The 19,254-nt window shown below is 40.0% G+C and overlaps 1 protein-coding gene across 2 annotated transcripts in view; it reads right to left on the bottom strand.

Annotated features, from left to right (window-relative positions):
• Positions 1-18,274, bottom strand: part of VTI1B (vesicle transport through interaction with t-SNAREs 1B) — a 37,704-nt gene extending 19,430 nt beyond the window's left edge. Inside the window, exons 1-3 of one of the 2 annotated variants that reach the window (XM_037832475.1) lie at positions 17,885-18,274; positions 8,306-8,415; positions 6,491-6,549 (exon numbers count right to left, since the gene is read on the bottom strand). In XM_037832475.1, coding sequence (XP_037688403.1) covers positions 6,491-6,549; positions 8,306-8,372 — 126 coding nt within the window. In that variant the 5' untranslated portion in view covers positions 8,373-8,415; positions 17,885-18,274. The remainder of the gene's footprint in view (positions 1-6,490; positions 6,550-8,305; positions 8,416-17,884) is intronic. The other variant, XM_037832474.1, reaches the window with a different exon arrangement.
• Positions 18,275-19,254: the final 980 nt, after the last annotated feature.

Genomic DNA, 19,254 nt, shown 5'->3' with positions numbered 1-19,254 from the left:
CTACGCGGCAGTAAGAAGGAACGATCTGGTGAAACATATGACAACATGGATGAACCTTGAAGACATAATGCTGAGCGAAATAAGCCAGGCACAAAAAGAGAAATATTATATGCTACCACTAATGTGAACTTTGAAAAATGTAAAACAAATGGTTTATAATGTAGAATGTAGGGGAACTAGCAGTAGAGAGCAATTAAGGAAGGGGGAACAATAATCCAAGAAGAACAGATAAGCTATTTAACGTTCTGGGGATGCCCAGAAATGACTATGGTCTGTTAATTTCTGATGGATGTAGTAGGAACAAGTTCACTGAAATGTTGCTATAGTATGTAACTTTCTTGGGGTAAAGTAGGAACATGTTGGAAGTTAAGCAGTTATCTTAGGTTAGTTGTCTTTTTCTTACTCCCTTGCTATGGTCTCTTTGAAATGTTCTTTTATTGTATGTTTGTTTTCTTTTTAACTTTTTTTTCATACAGTTGATTTGAAAAAAGAAGGGAAAGTTAAAAAAAAAAAAAAAAGAAAAAAGACAAACAAGGAAAAAAAAAAAAAAAAATCGATGTAGTGCCCCCTTGAGGAGCCTGTGGAGAATGCAGGGGTATTCGCCTACCCCACCTCCATGGTTGCTAACATGACCACAGACATAGGGGACTGGTGGTTTGATGGGTTGAGCCCTCTACCATAAGTTTTACCCTTGGGAAGACGGTTGCGGCAAAGGAGAGGCTAGGCCTCCCTGTATTTGTGCCTAAGAGTCTCCTCCTGAATGCCTCTTTGTTGCTCAGATGTGGCCCTCTCTCTCTGGCTAAGCCAACTTGAAAGGTGAAATCACTGCCCTCCCCCCTACGTGGGATCAGACACCCAGGGAAGTGAATCTCCCTGGCAACGTGGAATATGACTCCCGGGGAGGAATGTAGACCCGGCATCGTGGGATGGAGAACATCTTCTTGACCAAAAGGGGGATGTGAAAGGAAATGAAATAAGCTTCAGTGGCAGAGAGATTCCAAAACGAGCCGAGAGATCACTCTGGTGGGCACTCTTACGCACACTTTAGACAACCTTTTTTAGGTTCTAAAGAATTGGGGTAGCTGGTGGTGGATACCTGAAACTATTAAACTACAACCCAGAACCCATGAATCTCGAAGACAGTTGTATAAAAATGTAGCTTATGAGGGGTGACAGTGGGATTGGGAATGCCATAAGGACCAAACTCCACTTTGTCTAGTTTATGGATCGATGTGTAGAAAAGTAGGGGAAGCAAACAAAGAGACAAAGGTACTTAGTGTTCTTTTTTACTTCAATTGCTCTTTTTCACTCTAATTATTATTCTTGTTATTTTTGTGTGTGTGCTAATGAAGGTGTCAGGGATTGATTTAGGTGATGAATGTACAACTATGTAATGGTACGGTAAACAATCGAAAGTACAATTTGTTTTGTATGACTGCGTGGTATGTGAATATATCTCAATAAAATGATGATTAAAAAAAAAAAAAAAAAAAAAAAAAAAGAAAGTACCATAAAACTCCTAGAAGATAATGTAGGAAAACATCTTCAAGACCTTGTATTAGGCGGCCACTTCCTAGACTTTACACCCAAAGCACAAACAACAAAAGAGAAAATAGATAAATGGGAACTCCTCAAGCTTAGAAGTTTCTGCACCTCAAAGGAATTTCTCAAAAAGGTAAAGAGGCAGCCAACTCAATGGGAAAAAATCTTTGGAAACCATGTATCTGACAAAAGACTGATATCTTGCATATACAAAGAAATCCTACAACTCAATGACAATAGTACAGACAGCCCAATTATAAAATGGGCAAAAGACATGAAAAGACAGTTCTCTGAAGAGGAAATACAAATGGCCAAGAAACACATGAAAAAATGTTCAGCTTCACTAGCTATTAGAGAGATGCAAATTAAGACCACAATGAGATACCATCTAACACCGGTTAGAATGGCTGCCATTAAACAAACAGTAAACTACAAATGCTGGAGGGGATGTGGAGAAATTGGAACTCTTATTCATTGTTGGTGGGACTGTATAATGGTTCAGCCACTCTGGAAGTCAGCCTGGCAGTTCCGTAGAAAACTAGATATAGAGCTACAATTCGATCCAGCGATTGCACTTCTCGGTATATACCCGGAAGATCGGAAAGCAGTGACACGAACAGATATCTGCACGCCAATGTTCATAGCAGCATTATTCACAATTGCCAAGAGATGGAAACAACCCAAATGTCCTTCAACAGATGAGTGGATAAATAAAATGTGGTATATACACACGATGGAATACTACGCGGCAGTAAGAAGGAACGATCTGGTGAAACATATGACAACATGGATGAACCTTGAAGACATAATGCTGAGCGAAATAAGCCAGGCACAAAAAGAGAAATATTATATGCTACCACTAATGTGAACTTTGAAAAATGTAAAACAAATGGTTTATAATGTAGAATGTAGGGGAACTAGCAGTAGAGAGCAATTAAGGAAGGGGGAACAATAATCCAAGAAGAACAGATAAGCTATTTAACGTTCTGGGCATGCCCAGAAATGACTATGGTCTGTTAATTTCTGATGGATATAGTAGGAACAAGTTCACAGAAATGTTGCTATATTATGTAACTTTCTTGGGGTAAAGTAGGAACATGTTGGAAGTTAAGCAGTTATCTTAGGTTAGTTGTCTTTTTCTTACTCCCTTGTTATGGTCTCTTTGAAATGTTCTTTTATTGTATGTTTGTTTTCTTTTTAACTTTTTTTTTCATACAGTTGATTTAAAAAAGAAGGGAAAGTTAAAAAAAAAAAAAAAAAAAAAAAGATGTACTGCCCCCTTTAGGAGCCTGTGTAGAATGCATGGGTATTCGCCTACCCCACCTCCATGGTTGCTAACATGACCACAGACATAGGGGACTGGTGGTTTGATGGGTTGAGCCCTCTACCATAAGTTTTACCCTTGGGAAGACGGTTGCTGCAAAGGAGAGGCTAGGCCTCCCTATATTTGTGCCTAAGAGTCTCCTCCTGAATGCCTCTTTGTTGCTCAGATGTGGCCCTCTCTCTCTGGCTAAGCCAACTTGAAAGGTGAAATCACTGCCCTCCCCCCTACGTGGGATCAGACACCCAGGGGAGTGAATCTCCCTGGCAACGTGGAATATGACTCCCGGGGAGGAATGTAGACCTGGCATCGTGGGACGGAGAACATCTTCTTGACCAAAAGGGAGATGTGAAAGGAAATGAAATAAGCTTCAGTGGCAGAGAGATTCCAAAAGGAGCCGAGAGGTCACTCTGGTGGGCACTCTTATGCACACTTTAGACAACCCTTTTTAGGTTCTAAAGAATTGGGGTAGCTGGCGGTGGATACCTGAAACTATCAAACTACAACCCAGAACCCATGAATCTCGAAGACAGTTGTATAAAAATGTAGCTTAAGAGGGGTGACAATGGGATTGGGAAAGCCATAAGGACCACACTCCACTTTGTCTAGTTTATGGATGGATGTGTAGAATAATAGGGGAAGGAAACAAACAGACAAAGGTACCCAGTGTTCTTTTTTACTTCAATTGCTCTTTTTCACTCTAATTATTATTCTTGTTATTTTTGTGTGTGTGCTAATGAAGGTGTCAGGGATTGATTTAGGTGATGAATGTACAACTATGTAATGGTACTGTAAACAATCGAAAGTACGATTTGTTTTGTATGGCTGCGTGGTATGTGAATATATCTCAATAAAATGATGATTAAAAAAAAAAAAAAAAATTCCAGCAGTGATTTTTGCAGAAAATGGAATTGCAGAGAGCCCCAAGTAGACAAAAGAATCTTGAAGAACAAAGTTAGAAGATACACATATTCCTAATTTCAAAACTTACTACAAAGCTACAGTAATTAAAATAGTGTGGTACTGGCATAAGGATAGACATATAGACCAATAGGATAGAATTAAGGGTCCAAAGATAAATCTACACATCTATGGCCAGTCGAATTTCTTTGCTGTTTTTATTTCTTTAATTCATATATATTCACATACGGTACAGTCATCCATGGTATATAATCACCTGTTCACAGCACCATCATATAGTTGTGCATTCATCACCCCAATCTATTTTTGAACATTTTCCTTACACCAGAAACAATAAAAATAAGAATAAAAATAAAAGTATAAAAGAACACCCAAATCATCCCCCAGCCCATCCCACCTTATTTTTCATTTAGTTTCTGTCCCCATTTTTTCTTTCATCCATCCATAAACTGGATAAAGGGAGTGTGAGCCATAAGGTTTTCACAATCACACTGTCGCCCCTTGTAAGCTACATAGTTATATAATTGTCTTCAAGAGTCAAGGCTACTGGGTTGGAGTTTGATAAATACTACTAGCTATTCCAATACATTAAAACCTAAAAAGGGATATCCAATAGTGCGTAAGAATGCCCACCAGAGTGACCTCTCAATTACATTTGAAAGCTCTCAGCCACTGAAACTTTATTTCGTTTCATTTCACATCCCCCTTTTTTTGACCAGTTGATTTTTGACAGTGGTGACAAGTCAAATGGGGAAAAGAATACTCTCTTCAACAAATGATAATAAGACAAATGGAAACCCACATGCAAAAGAATGAATGTGGACTCTACCTCTAAACATACACAAAAATTAACTCAAAATCGATCAATGACCTAAATTTAAGAGCTCATACTATAAAACTCTTAAAAAAAAAAAGAAATATCTTCAGGACCTTGTGGTATTCAGTGGATTTTTAGATTTTATACCCAAAGCATAAACAACAAAAGAAAAAATATATAAACTGGACTTCGTCAAAATTAAAAACTTTTGTACATCAAAGGACAGTACCAAGAAAGGGAAAACACAGCCTTCAGAATTGGAGAAAATATTTGGAAACCATGTATCTAATAAGTGTTTAATATCCAGAATATATAAAGAACTCCTACAACTGAACAGCAAAAGGACAAACAACCCAACTAAAAAACGGGCATACATTTCTCCAAAGCAGCTATTAAAATGGCCAATAAGTATATAAAAACATGCTCAACATCACTGGCCATTAGAGAAATGTAAATTAAAACTATGAGATACCACTTCATACCCTCTAGGATGGCTCTTTAAAACAAACAAACAAACAAAAACCTGAAAAAAACAAGTGTTGAAGAGGATGCAAAGAAACAGAAACCCTCATACAATGTTGGTGGGAATGTAAAATGGCGTGGCCACTGTGGAAACCAGTTTGGCAGTTCCTCAGAAAGCGAAACACCATATGATCCGGCAATTCTACTCCTAGGTATATACCCAAAAGCATTGAGGCGACTTGGGAAGATATTTCCATACCAATGTTCATAACAGCGTTATTCACAACCCAAGTGTCCATCCGCAGATGAATGGATAAACAAAATGTGGCATATCCATACAATGGAATATTATTTGGCCATAAAAAGAAGTGAAGTGCTAGTACATGTGACAATATGGATTAATCTTGAAGACATCATGTTGAATGAAATAAGCCAGGCACAAAAGGACAAACATTGTACGAAATACTCAAGACAAGCAAATTCATAGTGACAGAAAGCAGAATGGTGGTTACCAGAGGTGAGGGGAGGGGGAGTTATTGCTAAATGAGTATGAAATTTGTTTAGGGATGATGAAAACAGTCTGGAAATAGTAGTGAAAGTTACAAAATATTGTTACTGTACTTAATATCAAAGCATTGGCCACATAAAATGATTAAAATGAGTTTTATGTTGTATGTATTTTACCACAAAATAATTTTAAAAGTAGATATTTAGGAAAAAAAAAAAAAAAGTAACACCTAGACATGTTCTCAAGATGCCCTAAATTATTTCTGTCTGCCTTGGATGGCCAGGGTAGTATTGGTTAATTTTGCTAAGTCCAGGGGAAGAAAGTAATAATAATAACAAACAGTGTTGACTAAAAGACTTTTAAAATGCTACCAAGATGTTAACTGAAAAAGAGGACTGGCTCCATAACAGGCACTTTCATTATGCCAGCTGCACACAGGTGTTAAGAAAAACTTCTAGGGCTACCATTATGGAGGAGATATTCTCCACAGTCTGGTGGCTTGGTCCTTGGTACCAAGTCTACCTCCAATGCAATCTTTTAAGACAGAAGACAATGTGGCTAGAGCCACCTGTGAGCTACATTTTCTTTGAGAATAAGTTTAACAAAGAACAGTAACCTAATTAAGGCCAGCTCATAAAATGAGATTTAAAAATACCGGTCAGGTAGAGGTATGAGAATGCCCTTACCACTCACATCAGGAATATATTATCAAAGGCTCATATTTCAAGAGTCTTCAAGCTTTACCCATTTGTGCTTGTCAAACTTCCTCAACACTCATCCCATCAACTGGCCTCATTTAGTAAGAAATACTCAAAATCAAGATTAACAGGCAGGAACAAATGATCAGGTCATAGCATTCCTTCTGGAAAAGACCACCACCTGGTAGAACAAGAAACAGTAACTTTCTCCCTGTTCTCACCGTTTCATTTGCTTCCTGTTGCTTTTCTTCAAAATCTCTGATCAACTTCTTCTTCTCTTCTGAAAGAGAGAGACAAATTTCAGATGCTCATTCCTGCTTCCATACATTTTTAGAGGCCATTCCCTCAGCTTAGAATCAACTCCACATTTTTCCCCCGGTGAGGGTAGTAGTATTTAATAACCCCTAAAAGGCTTTTGGCATTTCTAAATGTGTGAGTGCTTGTTAACATAAGGGACTGGAGGCGGGAAGGGTGTAGGAGGTGGTGGTATTACTGGCATTTAGTGCCCAGGAACAAGGATACCAGTGCTTGGGTCAGTCCTGCATAACAATGATCTGGCCCCAAAGGCCAATAACACTCCTAAGAAACACAATTGGTCTAAGCTAATCATTCTCAAGCTTTTTTTTTTTTTTCTTTCTATCATCCTAATAGGACCAGGCACACTTTCATCAATAAGATGGTTTACCAATACTAATTCTCTGAAATCTCCTCCACCTTGTCCCCATCTTCACCACCACTGTGAATTACTTCTCTATATTAATCCTTATCCACTGCTCTTCTGCAAAACAAATTCATAACCCACTACTCTGTTCACTGGGGAGGCTGCAGGGTGTGGTAGTGTGTCTTTCACACACCCTCAAAGATGGTGGTATGGAAACAATGTAAATACCACTAAACAGCATGGGGAGAAAGCTGTTCTCAATTCTCTTTCAATCCTTACCATTATGTCATTTTGGTCCCAGTATGTCTTCAATATCTAAAAATTCCTAATCACCCTTTAACAAAGATAGAACAGGCCTTCACTTCAAAGCAGTAACATCTAATTAAAACAGTATTATTTTGCCTTCCTTGTATCTTTTCATCATTTAGACAGATTATACATGTATTCCATTTGAAATAGTAATATCAGGTTTCCTTTTAAAATAATTTCATGCATTAAATGAACTTTATATAAGTAGATATAATAACAATTAAGTAATAGTAAAAATAGTACTTGTACATGGCAAAAATTGGGTATTGGAATGCTGTCATCTGGGGAACATTTGTATAGGGCAAAAGGCCAGGGCGGTTAGGTTCTTGTCCTAGAGCTTTTCCCTGACTTGTTTAATATTGGATAATTCTTTCCATCTCCTTGGGACCTGACCTTCTTTCTTGGCTGTAAATGAAGAGGTATGTAATCTTCATATCTAAAAAGCAACAATTCAAAATTTAGCCCCATTTATGAGGAACTTGATTTTTTTTTTTTTAATGTATGGAATTCTACTCATAATTTACTTAACTACCACAAGTTTCCCACTGATAATTTTTTGAACTCACTTTTTGGAATTATCTTCAAACTCTGGGGCATTCAACATGATTCCTAAGTACAAACCAGCACTTCCACCTAAGTCTCAACTGAAGAAAGCAATCTTTTTCAATGGTCAAAGAGCTGAGTTGTACTAAAGGAGAGACAGGTTGTAGGTACTCAATATGCTGTCCTCAGAGATTTTCTTGGGTAATTCTGTCTACCTGGATTTTCATCTTAAGCACTGACTTTAGAACTCAACCTCACATAAAATACAATACCACTGTGAATTTTGTGTGTGTGTGTGTGTATTTTTATTTTATTCAGCAGAACAGCCTCTAGCGTGCCAGTTAGTTTACCGTTTATTAAGTGATCATAAATCATTTTGGATGTATAATATTCTGTATTCTCAACTTGAAATCAAGTTCCTCAAGAACAGGGAAATTTACTATTTCTTTTTCTATGTCTCATAACTGCTAGTAGGGTGCTCCCTAGATGTTGCTACTCCTTGAAAGAGCAAATGACAACATACCCTTTACTAGGTCCCACTCATTGTCATGACACTCCTTAATGTACACAAGGCAGTCCAGGTGAACCATTTCTCACTTCATACTGCTCACAAACCTATGGCGCAATTTGTTGCTTCAAAATAAAAAAATGAGGGAAAGTTCAGCCATGGCAGACAGTACGCAAATGGTATGCTTCTTAAGAATGTAATCGTTAAACGAGCACCAAGGCAACTGTTACTATTCCTGAGGTGGCTGCATTCTTAGCCACCAACAGTGAAATAATACCTGCAGACAAGAATGATTACTTACATGAGGGGTATCGCATTATTTTGGAACTATTCCAAAAGTGCTGTGTGTCATCACTCCACTGAATCAGCAAATCTCCAAATTCAAGCTCACTCACTTTTGATCTAAGCGAAACAGTATAAAGCACAACTGTACACATAAACACATTCCCTTCTTAACTCAGATCTTCCTACAACTGGTTTAGTTGTAGTCTCCTTTTAGTCTTCCTTTGTTGAATGATATGAGAATCTTTATTCTCATGGGGCAAATTCTAGAATAATTCAAAGAAAGTGGCTACATAAATAAAAGTAGGGGGGAAAGACGTGGCCCACAGAACCTTGATCTTTCGCCAACTTCCCTGCCTCTTTTTCTGTGATTCTCAGTCTTTATGGAGTTGGAATACTCTAGCTCATTTCATAAAACACACATCTCCTCCTCTCAGTGCTCTACAGCATATATACTTTTAAAAGAGATATGCTCCCTTTGAAAACAATTTGAAGAACCTCACCACATTATAAAATGCTTTATGGAATCCTCAGATTTTTTTAAAAAAAGGCCTTGAAATTATTCCTTCTAATGATGATGCCAGGGAGGCAGGTATTTAAAGGTTCAAAACAGGCTGAAATCTACCCAACTAAGAGGGATCAACAGCTGCTTCTTTATGCTTTAATCTCAGAACCATAAAACAATAGTGAGTGCTAGTGCTGAGGTGGACCTCAGGGCTCTTCTAGTCCAATCTTCTCATTGTACAATTAAGGAACCTAGAGTCTGGGGAAATGTAGAGCTTTTCCCAAGGTCACAGGACAAGCAAATGTGTAGCAGCACTAGTACTAGAATGCAAGTCTCAGGACTGCCAATCCAGTGCCTCCTATACAAATGTATATTGCACGGTATACAACTAAGAGGCATTTTTGTTCCCAGGGTATAGCCTTTAGCAACTGGTAAAAAATGTTTAAAAAAAAATTTTTTTTTAGGGAGTTAGAATTAATGTTACAATGAACTACAAAAGCAGCAGGAATACATATTGGGTAGAATACGGAAACAACAATGAGCCACTACAAACAACTCTTATCTCCCACTCCACACACCCTCCCAAACCTGTCTCATATGACTTGGAAAAACTGATTCTGTCTGGTTTTGTAAACTAGGTGGATGGTGGTACCATATCCTAGACATGGAATAAGATAGAAGCAGCCAGTTCTGAAAGATGGAGCTAGAGGGAGCCTCTCTCCATTAATGTTCCATCAAGCTGGGCAGGCTCTTTTGCTTATACGTGGCTTGTGTAACCAGCCCAAAAATGACTAACCATGGCCCATTAGAGTTGTGGAAATAATTTTGGTTTCACCAGGACCTCTAAAATATGTGGTTAATTTGCTTTTGGTGCCCCACTGTGGCATTTCTATGACCTATCCTCTAATAGTGGACCTCATACCATGTAGGAGTTAAGAGAATTAGATCCCTCGAAGCTTATTTTCTAACCAGTAAATAGGAAAAATAACAGTACTGATGTCAAAGGATTGTTGAAAGAGTTAAAAGAGAGAATACATATAAAGTGCTCAATAAATAGTGTTCAATAAACAGTGACTACTATTGTTTCTGAAATGAAATCCTGAGGCAGGAAGTCCTAAGAGTAAAAACAAAACCAAAAACAACAAATAGGAAAAGTTGGAATAATTAAAATTATGAAAGGAATGAAGTCATTTCAGGATATTTGCTTTTTCCATTGCTTTGCTTTGTTTTTTTTTATTTGATAAATAAAGTAATTCTAAAATAAAAAAAAATTCTGCAGTCAATAAGTAAAAATTTGTGGCATGTGGTACTGCATAGTGAATACTGGTTCTGACTCTCATAATGGGTCTCATATATAGGAAACTGAAATTCAAGTGAATTAAAATGGAAAACTTTCAATGGTTTTACAACACTCATTAATACATGCGGAGAGGCCTCTTCAGATGCTGCAAAACCAAATTTAGGAATTATGACCATGAGCACTTAAATTATTAAATGGATTAATTATCATCTTACATGTTAAATAGACTGTCACTACCACACTGTACTTTGGGAAGTGAAGATCTTTTTTCTTTTGCTATATAGGTGTATATATAAAGCGTATATATTTATACACTTTAAAGAGTAATGAAAATGTAGAACATTAGAGGGGCAAGATGGCGGCATAGAGGGGGTGGAATTTAGTTAGTCCCCTGCAGCAACTAATAAGCAACCAGGAACAACTAGTAAATAATCTGCAACAACTGCTGGGGGACAACCGTGACTGCCCACGCATCGTACACCAACCTGGAACGGGCGGAATGGCTGAGATTGCAGCATAAAAGCTGTAAGTAAAAACTGCAGAACCACACCAGGAGCCCCCTCCCCACAAGGAAGGCTGAGCTGCAAGACCTCGCTGTGGGAGAAAGCAGCATTCCCGGAGCAAGCAAATATAGCTCAACCTTGCTCCAAGTGGGGTTTTCATTAACAAATATTGAGTGCTGAATACAAGCTACAAACACAGACAAACCTCTAACAAGCAGCAAAGTACCCTGAGGTCACTCCCTGTAGAGAAGAGGTGGGGCTGATGGGAAAAAAAATTAAAAGAAAAAAAAATACAGAGGCTTTGGATGGATACATAGCTGTATGATGGTACCAGGAGCACCTGATTGTGCACTTTGGATCTTTGGATGATTGTATGGTATTCCAGTTTGCTAATCCTGCCGTTTTGCAAAATACCAGAAATGGATTGGCTTTTATAAAGTGGGCTTATCTGGTTACAAAGTTACAGTCTTAAGGCCATAAAGTGTCCAAGGTAAGACATCAACAATAGGGTACCTTCACTGGAGAAAGGCTATTGGCAACCAGAAAACCTATTAGCTGGGAAGGCACGTGGCTGGTGTTTGCTTGCTCCCAGGTTGCATTTCAAAATGGCGTTCTCCATAATGTCTCTGTCAGCTTTTCAGGGTAAACTCTGGGGTAGTACCTCCAAAGCATCAGCAAAACTGCTTTCAAAGGCCGTCTTCAAAATGTCTATAAGCTGCAGCTCTTCTTCAAAATGTCACTCTCAGTTGCTCTGAGGTCCCTCTGTTTGTGAGCTCTTTTTATAGATTCCCCTGAATGGGCAGAGCCACATTTACATGGAAACATTCAATCAAGAGGTCACACCTTAATTAAAGGTGTCACTCAGTTGGGTGGGTCACATCTCCATGGAAATAGACAATCAGAAGGTTCCAACCTAATCAACACTAATACGTGTGCCCCCATAAGACTGCATTAAAGAACATGGCTTTTTCTGGGGGACATAATATATACAAACCAGCACATTCCACCCCTGGACGCCAGAAAAACATATTCTTTCCACATACAACACACATTCATCCCATCACAGTATCACAAAAACTTAAATCATTTCAGTTAACAATAGGTAAGTATAAGATCCCATCAAAATCAGTTACAGGCATGGTCTGTCCTAATGCAAAACTCCCCTCTGGCTCTGTACCTGTGAAACTCAGAACAAGTTATCTGCTTCCAATATACAAAGGAGGGACAGTTATAGGACAAACATTCCCACTGCCATTAGGAGAAGCCAAAAAGAAAACAGGGTTTAAGGGACCAAAACAATTCCCAAAACCTGCAGGGCAAACTCCATTAGATTGTAAAGTCTGAGAGTCATCCACAGAACAACACTGCATCCTTGGGGCTTGAGAGAGCGGAGGTCTAACTCTTCCTAAGGGCCTTTTCAGCAGCCCTTTTTTCTCCAAACCCTGGGGTGAGTGCTCCAACATATCCACACATTGGGGAGACCACCTTCTTCTCAGCCCCACCCTCCTCAAACATCAGGGTGCCACTCGGACTCTGCCTTTCCGGGGCAAAGGCTCTACCCCTCTGAACAGTGGGTTGGCGGCCAGGCTCTCCCCAATTCCCTGGGAATGTGCTCCACCCTCTTTGGGGTGGGTGGCAAACTCTTCCAGACCATTGAGGTGGAAGGCCCACCCTTGACCTCCAGGGCAAACTCACCATTTCCATGTGTGTGGGCCACTCTGTTCTCCCAGCCCGAGAGACCTCTTGACTCCAGACCTCCATGGCTCTGTCTTTGAAGAAATTTTTCCTTTAATTTGTTTCCTGTCTGTCCCCTCCAGTCCAGACCAGCAGTGGCTCAGTCTATAAAGATCTCACAAAATTTCTGTTGGCTTCACATGAAGCACACAGTAGTCAAAGTCATCAGACAATAGGACTTCCCACAAATCCTCCATGGAAATTATCCAATGAAAGATCTCACCCACAGTTGAGTGAACACATCTCCACAGAAACATCCAATCAAAAGTCTCCAACCCAAGCAACACCAGTAAGTTTCCTGCCCACACAAGACTGCATCAAAGATAATGGCATTCTGGGGGACATAATACATCTAAACCAGCATATAATACATCTAAACAAAAGTAATAGGAGATGGGGAACATGAGGCACAGAGAGATTGTGAAGAGTTCTAAGTGTCACATTAAAACATTGAGACTTGATATGGAGAATCAATAAAGGATTTTAAGCAGGTGAACAGGGGAGTGAGGGAGAAAGATTCAAGGTGTCTGTGTTTTCTCACTTGGTTCATTGAGTGAATGATGAACTTAAATAAGAAATAGGAGAAGCAGACTTGTGTGGGCTGAGAACTGAAGGCTGCCTGTAGAATAGAGATCATAATGTATCCATTCTAACCTGCCAAGATTATTTCTTCTCCTGCCATTAAAAATAACACTTATGAAGAACATCTTAGGTGAGTTGAGAGCCCATATATATAGTACAGTATTAAACAGCAAGAATTCCAGAGCCAGACTGCCTGCTTTTACCTTAGTAGCTATGACCTCAGACAAGTTACTTGAGCCTAACTGTAGTCACCCCTGCAAAATGGGGATAAATCTTAGTATCCACTTCTAGGGTTCTTGTGAGGATTAAATGAGCTAATATTTGTAAAGCCCTTAGAATACTGCCCTCCGAAAGTAAGAGCTGTCAGCTACTGTTACTATTACGCAGAAAATTGGATATTTTATTTAAATGAAAAATAAGAATACCAGCTCTATACAAAACCACTCTCACCTTGTTCTATTTCTCCTTTTTTTCCAGGCTACTTATCTTCTAACTATTATATACTTTACATATTTGGGTTTTTGTTATATTGTCTTCTTTTCACTAGAACAATGGTTTCCAAAGTGTGGTCCTTGAACCACCACCAGCAGCAGCAGCACCAGTATCTGGGAATTTGTTAGAAATGCAACTTCTTGGGCCCAACAGACCTATTGAATCACAAAGTTTAAACAAGCAATCTGTTTTAACAAGCCATCCAGGGGATTTATTTCTAATACCTGCTCAAGTCTGAAAGTCACTGAGCTAGAACACAAGCTCTACATTTTGTCTGTTTTATTATGTATCCTGAGCACCTGGAACTGTGCCTAGCCATAAATAATTGTTGAAGGGTTGAATGTATAAATACTGTGAACTGTTAAGAAGAAAATATAAATAATATATGACTACATGTTGAAACTGTGATTTTATTTCAACTCTACTATATTTTCTACATTTTCATTACTTTTTTAAAAATTCAATTTTATTGAGATTGTTCACATACCATACAATCATCAAAGTATACAATTAGTTGCTCATGGTACCATTATATAGTTGTGCATTCATCACAATTTTTTTTTCAATTTTTAGAACATTTTTGTTACTCCAGAAGACAAAAAAAAGAAAACTCAAATCCTCCCATACCCCTAACCCCCACACCCGCCTGTCCATTACTGACTCATAGTATTGGTATAGTACATTTGTTACTGCTGATGAAAGAATGTTAAAATACTACTAACTGTAGTACACAGTTTGCAATAGTTATATTTTTTCCCCATATACCCCTCTATTAACTTCTAGTTATAGTGTCATACATTTGTTCTAGTTCATGAAAGAGATTTCTAATATTTGTACAGTTGATCATGGACATTGTCCACCACAAGATTCACTGTTTTTAAGATTTCACATTTTAACCTCCAACTTTCCTTCTGGTGACATATGTGACTCTAAGCTTCCTCTTTCCACCACATTCACACACTACACTATTCAACACTGTTAGTTATTCTCACAATAACATGCTACCTTCACCTCTGTCCATTTCCAAACACTTAAGTTCAACCTAGTTGAACATTCTGCTATTCTGCTCTTAATGGTTTTGTTCATACATCATACATTCCGTCCTAAGTAAACAATCGATGGTTCCCTGTACAATCATGTATTTATGCATTCACCACCATTACCACTATCTATATAAGGACATTTCTATTTTTTCCACAAAGAAAGAGAAAGAGTCAAAGAAGGTAGAGAGACAAAAGAAAAAGAAAAAAAAAGGTGACAGCTAAAAAAGCAACAAAAGACAGAATTAGAATAAAGTACAATAAAGGAGTCAGACAACATCACCAATGCCAAGAGTCCCATATCCTTCCCTTATATCCCCCTCTTATAGGCATTTAGCTTTGGTGTATTGCCTTTGTTACATTAAAGGAAGCATAATACAATGTTTCTGTTAACTACAGTCTCTAGTTTGCATTGATTGCATTTTTTCCCCAGTACCACCTCATTTTTAACACCTTGCAAAGTTGACATTCATTTGTTCTCCCTTATGTTAAAACATATTTGTATATTTTATCACAGTTGTTGAGTACTCTAGGTTTCACTAAGTTATACAGTCCCAGTCTTTATTTTCCCTCTTTCCTTCTGGTATTCTACATGCTCCTAACCTTCCTCTTTCAACCATACTCATAGTCATCTTTGTTCAGTGTACTTACATTACTGTGCCACTATCTCCCAAAACTGTTTTCCAAACCTCTCACTCCTGTCTTTTCTTAACTGTCTGTAGTGCTCCCTTTAGTGTTTCCAGTAGAGCAGGTATCTTGTTCACAAACTCTCATTGTTTGTTTGTCAGAGAATATTTTACACTCTCCATCATATCTGAAGGACAGTTTTGCCGGATACAGGATTCTTTATTGGTGGTTTTTCTCTTTCAGTATCTGAGATATATCACACTAATTCTTTCTTGCCTCCATGGTTTCTACCGAGAAATCCATGTACAGTCTTATCAAGCTTCCTTTGTATGTGAAGGATTGCTTTTCTCTTGCTGCTTTCAGGATTCTCTTTGTCTTTGACATTTGATAGTCTGATTATTAAGTGTCTTGGCATAGGTCTATTCAAATCTGTTCTCTTTGGGATATGCTGCGCTTCTTGGATCTGTAATTTTATGTCTTTCATGAGAGATGGGAACTTTTCAGTGATTATTTCCCCTATTATTGCTTCTGCCCCTTTTCCCTTCTCTTCTCCTTCTGGGGCACCCATGACACACACATTCATGTGCTTCATGTTGTCATTCAATTCCCTGAAACGGTGCCCATATTTTTCCATTCTTTTCCCTGTCTGTTCGTGTGTAGGATTTCAGTTGTCTTGTTCTCCAGTTCCTGAATGTTTTCTTCTGCCTCTTGAGACCTGAATGTTGTATGTCTCCATTGTGTTTTTCATCTCTTTGTGTTGTGTCTTTCATTTTCATAGATTCTGCCAGTTGTTTTTTCAAACTTTCGATTTCTACCTTATGCTCCCCCAGTGCTTTCTTTATATCCTTCATCTCTTTTGCCATATCTTCCCTGAACTCATTGATTTGGTTTTTTTAATTGATTTAGCATATTTCTTTGAAAATCTTTAATAGATTGTTTCATTAAAGTGAAACAATATCTCAACTGTATCTTAATTGAAGTGTAAGTTTATTCCTTTGACTGGCCCATATCTTCATTTTCCCTAGTGTCATTTATAGTTTTCTGTTGTCTAGGCATCTGGTTTCCTTGGTTACCCCAATCAGATTTTCCCAAACCAAAACAGGTTCAGGTCTCAGAATGGGGCTATGTTCAATGTCAGGTTTCCTTGAGGGTGTGTCTTAGAACACTGACAACTTTTTAACCATGTAAATCAGATCCCACACTCTCCTGCTGAATATCCTTTAAATGCATCCCATTTAGAAAAAGATGGAAATCTTCTGCCATGGTCTATAAGACCTCATATGATCTGGCCTACCTCTCTCCTGCATCATCTACTACCATTCTCCCTTCTGTCAATTCCATATGAACAACACTGGCCCTCTTGCTCTTCCTTTTTCATATCTCATTTCTGCTTAAAGGCCTTTGCAGTGCCAGGTCCTCCTCTTGACACTTCTCCCAGATTTGCATATGATTTTACTCCCTCACTTCATTCAAGTCTCTGTTCAAATGCCTTCTCAGAGAGGCCTTTTGCAGTCACCCTATTTTAAAACGGTGCTCCCCCGACTCTATTCCTTTACCCTACTTTGTTTTTCTGTATAGCCCTTAGCAATGCCTCTTAATACTTAAATATCGTTTGTCATCCACCTGCTGGAATGGAGATTTGCATGTCTTTTTTCAGTGTAATATTGCAATATTAGCAGCATCTAGGACAGTGCCTGGCACACAGCAGCTTTTTAATATTAAATGTATCGAATTTCAGTTTCACTAGACTCACTTATTTCATATGTCTTTGGGTAATTCAGAGAGCAAACTCACAAAGTCTTATTCTCATTGCCATCAAGATCTATTTGTCAGTAAGAGGCAAGAAGCTAAGACAGATTTTCCTATAGATTTAACTGGAAAAATCTAGGTTCTCCAGGCAGAGCTTGCAGCAACCTGAAGCGTGAACTCAAGGAGTAGGAAGCAGTCGGAAAGTTCATAATAGGACTTCATCTAAAGCCATAATCCTGATTTTAAGGACAACTCCTCCCACCACACTGGTATCTACCAACTCTTAAAAATGACTCTCAAAGTAATGATTCCTTTTGGAGTAACCCTTTTTGTGCCACAGTTCCTTTGCCAGTCTGGTGAAAACTTAAGGATCGCTCTTGAAATCCAAACAGAGTTTGAGACGCTTTTAAATGTCCAACATAAAATACATAGGGCTACAAAAGAAACCAGATCTACTAAAATACAGGACTGCAAATTTAAGGACCCCTGTGCTCTTTTTGCTACAATGAAAAGTGAGACAAAAAAATTATGAGAGGGCCACGAGAAGATCAGGAGGGAAGATCCCTGGGAGACGACACCCCGAGGTCCATCCCTGAGTCTCCAGCCCACCCGAAGGGGCGGCGGGGAGATTCTGGGCCCCGGAACCTAACCAGCCCTGGGGGCGCGACTGAGGATGAGAAGCAGAGAGGAAGGAGCCTGAGTCTGGAAGGAGGGTTGAGGCTCTTCTTTCCAGAGCGCGCGGAGCCCAGTTCCCCACATCCCGGCCCGCCCCCGCCTCACCGGTTCCCGCCGTCCCCAACAGCTGCTCCAGCACCCCACGTAGATCCTCAAGAAGGCCGCGGAAGATTTCATGCAGTTTCTCGAAATGCTCCGAGGAGACGGCGGAGGTGGCCATAGCGCAGGCCGCGCTCCAGCAGCGACTGCCGAGATTCTGGCCTCGGAGCCTGCTCCTACCTCGGCTTTCAGCCGCCCAGGCTCCTAAGCATCACGACGACCTCCGCCACCACCCAAGACGAGGCGCTTCCGGTGTCAGAGTCAGGGTCCTCCCAAGCAGGAACGCCCATTTCCCCCGCCTCCTTTCTCTTGCTCGTCCTCCCGGAAGCGCCGAGCGCGAACGCCTGACAGATAATCCCGCGGGCTGCGCAGCCCAGCGGTTGCTGGAGGAGTGGTGCCGCGCGGGACGAGCCGCAGGCTCCCGGGAACCGGAAGTACCCGGTCCGGGTTGGAGGGAGCGCCAGAGCGGAAGCATCCGAAGGAAACCGTGGGCAAGGCAGCGCAGCCGCCCCCCTCTTCGGCCCCGCGGGCAGGCGAAGGGCGTGCGCTGCAGTGCAGGCCGAGGTTTGTAGTTCGGAGCGGATGAGCAGAGTCACGCATTCCCCCAAGTGGGAAGTTCCGCCAGCGCCGCGGCTGCCCGGGGTTGCCCCTGAAGTGCAGTGTTGGTATCAAGATATGCTTTGACCTTATTTTCACCGTCAGGGCCACCTTGACGCCCTCAGTTCAAGTCCTGACTAGTACCTTTAACTTTCAGTCTTCTGTAAGTATTTCCTACTTGCCCTTGGGCCGGTAAAGCACTTACACTGGCTAGGTCAAGTGGCCACGGGTCACATGCTTTCAGAAGTGGAAGCCAGACAGTGTGACCCCAAAGTCACACTCTTATACTCTAGCAGTCGGGCTCGCCTAATGCACCACACTGCCTCGTGCGTGCATTCATTCATTCTATAGGGGCTTGTTAGCTGTATGCATTTTGCAGGGAGCAGGATATGTTGGTGAATAAAACAAATTTACTCTCTGCCCGTGGATAACTTATAATCTGGTAGAGAAGGCAGACCTCGCTACCTACCACTAGGTGTAACCTGTTAACAATTTAGCCATTTCCTGCACTCCCTGGGTGTAAATACTTAATTGGAGGTAAATTACTATTTTTACTGATCTCACAATTTGTCTAAGAACCCCATACTGAAATGTTTGCTTGGGAGCTGTGATGGTTAGGTTCATGTGTCAGCTTGGCCAGGTGATAGTACCCAGCTGTCTGGTCAAGCAAACGCTGGCCTAACAATTGCTGCGAGGACGTTTGTGGCTCATTAATAAACCAACCGGCTAGTTTATTAAATCATCAGTCAATTGACTGCAGCTGTGACTGATGACTCACT

Source organism: Choloepus didactylus, chromosome 4 (assembly GCF_015220235.1).
Source record: "Choloepus didactylus isolate mChoDid1 chromosome 4, mChoDid1.pri, whole genome shotgun sequence".
Taxonomy (NCBI): domain Eukaryota; kingdom Metazoa; phylum Chordata; class Mammalia; order Pilosa; family Megalonychidae; genus Choloepus; species Choloepus didactylus.
The sequence above is the reverse complement of the archived record's forward strand: the minus strand, read 5'-3'. Positions and strand labels throughout refer to the sequence as shown.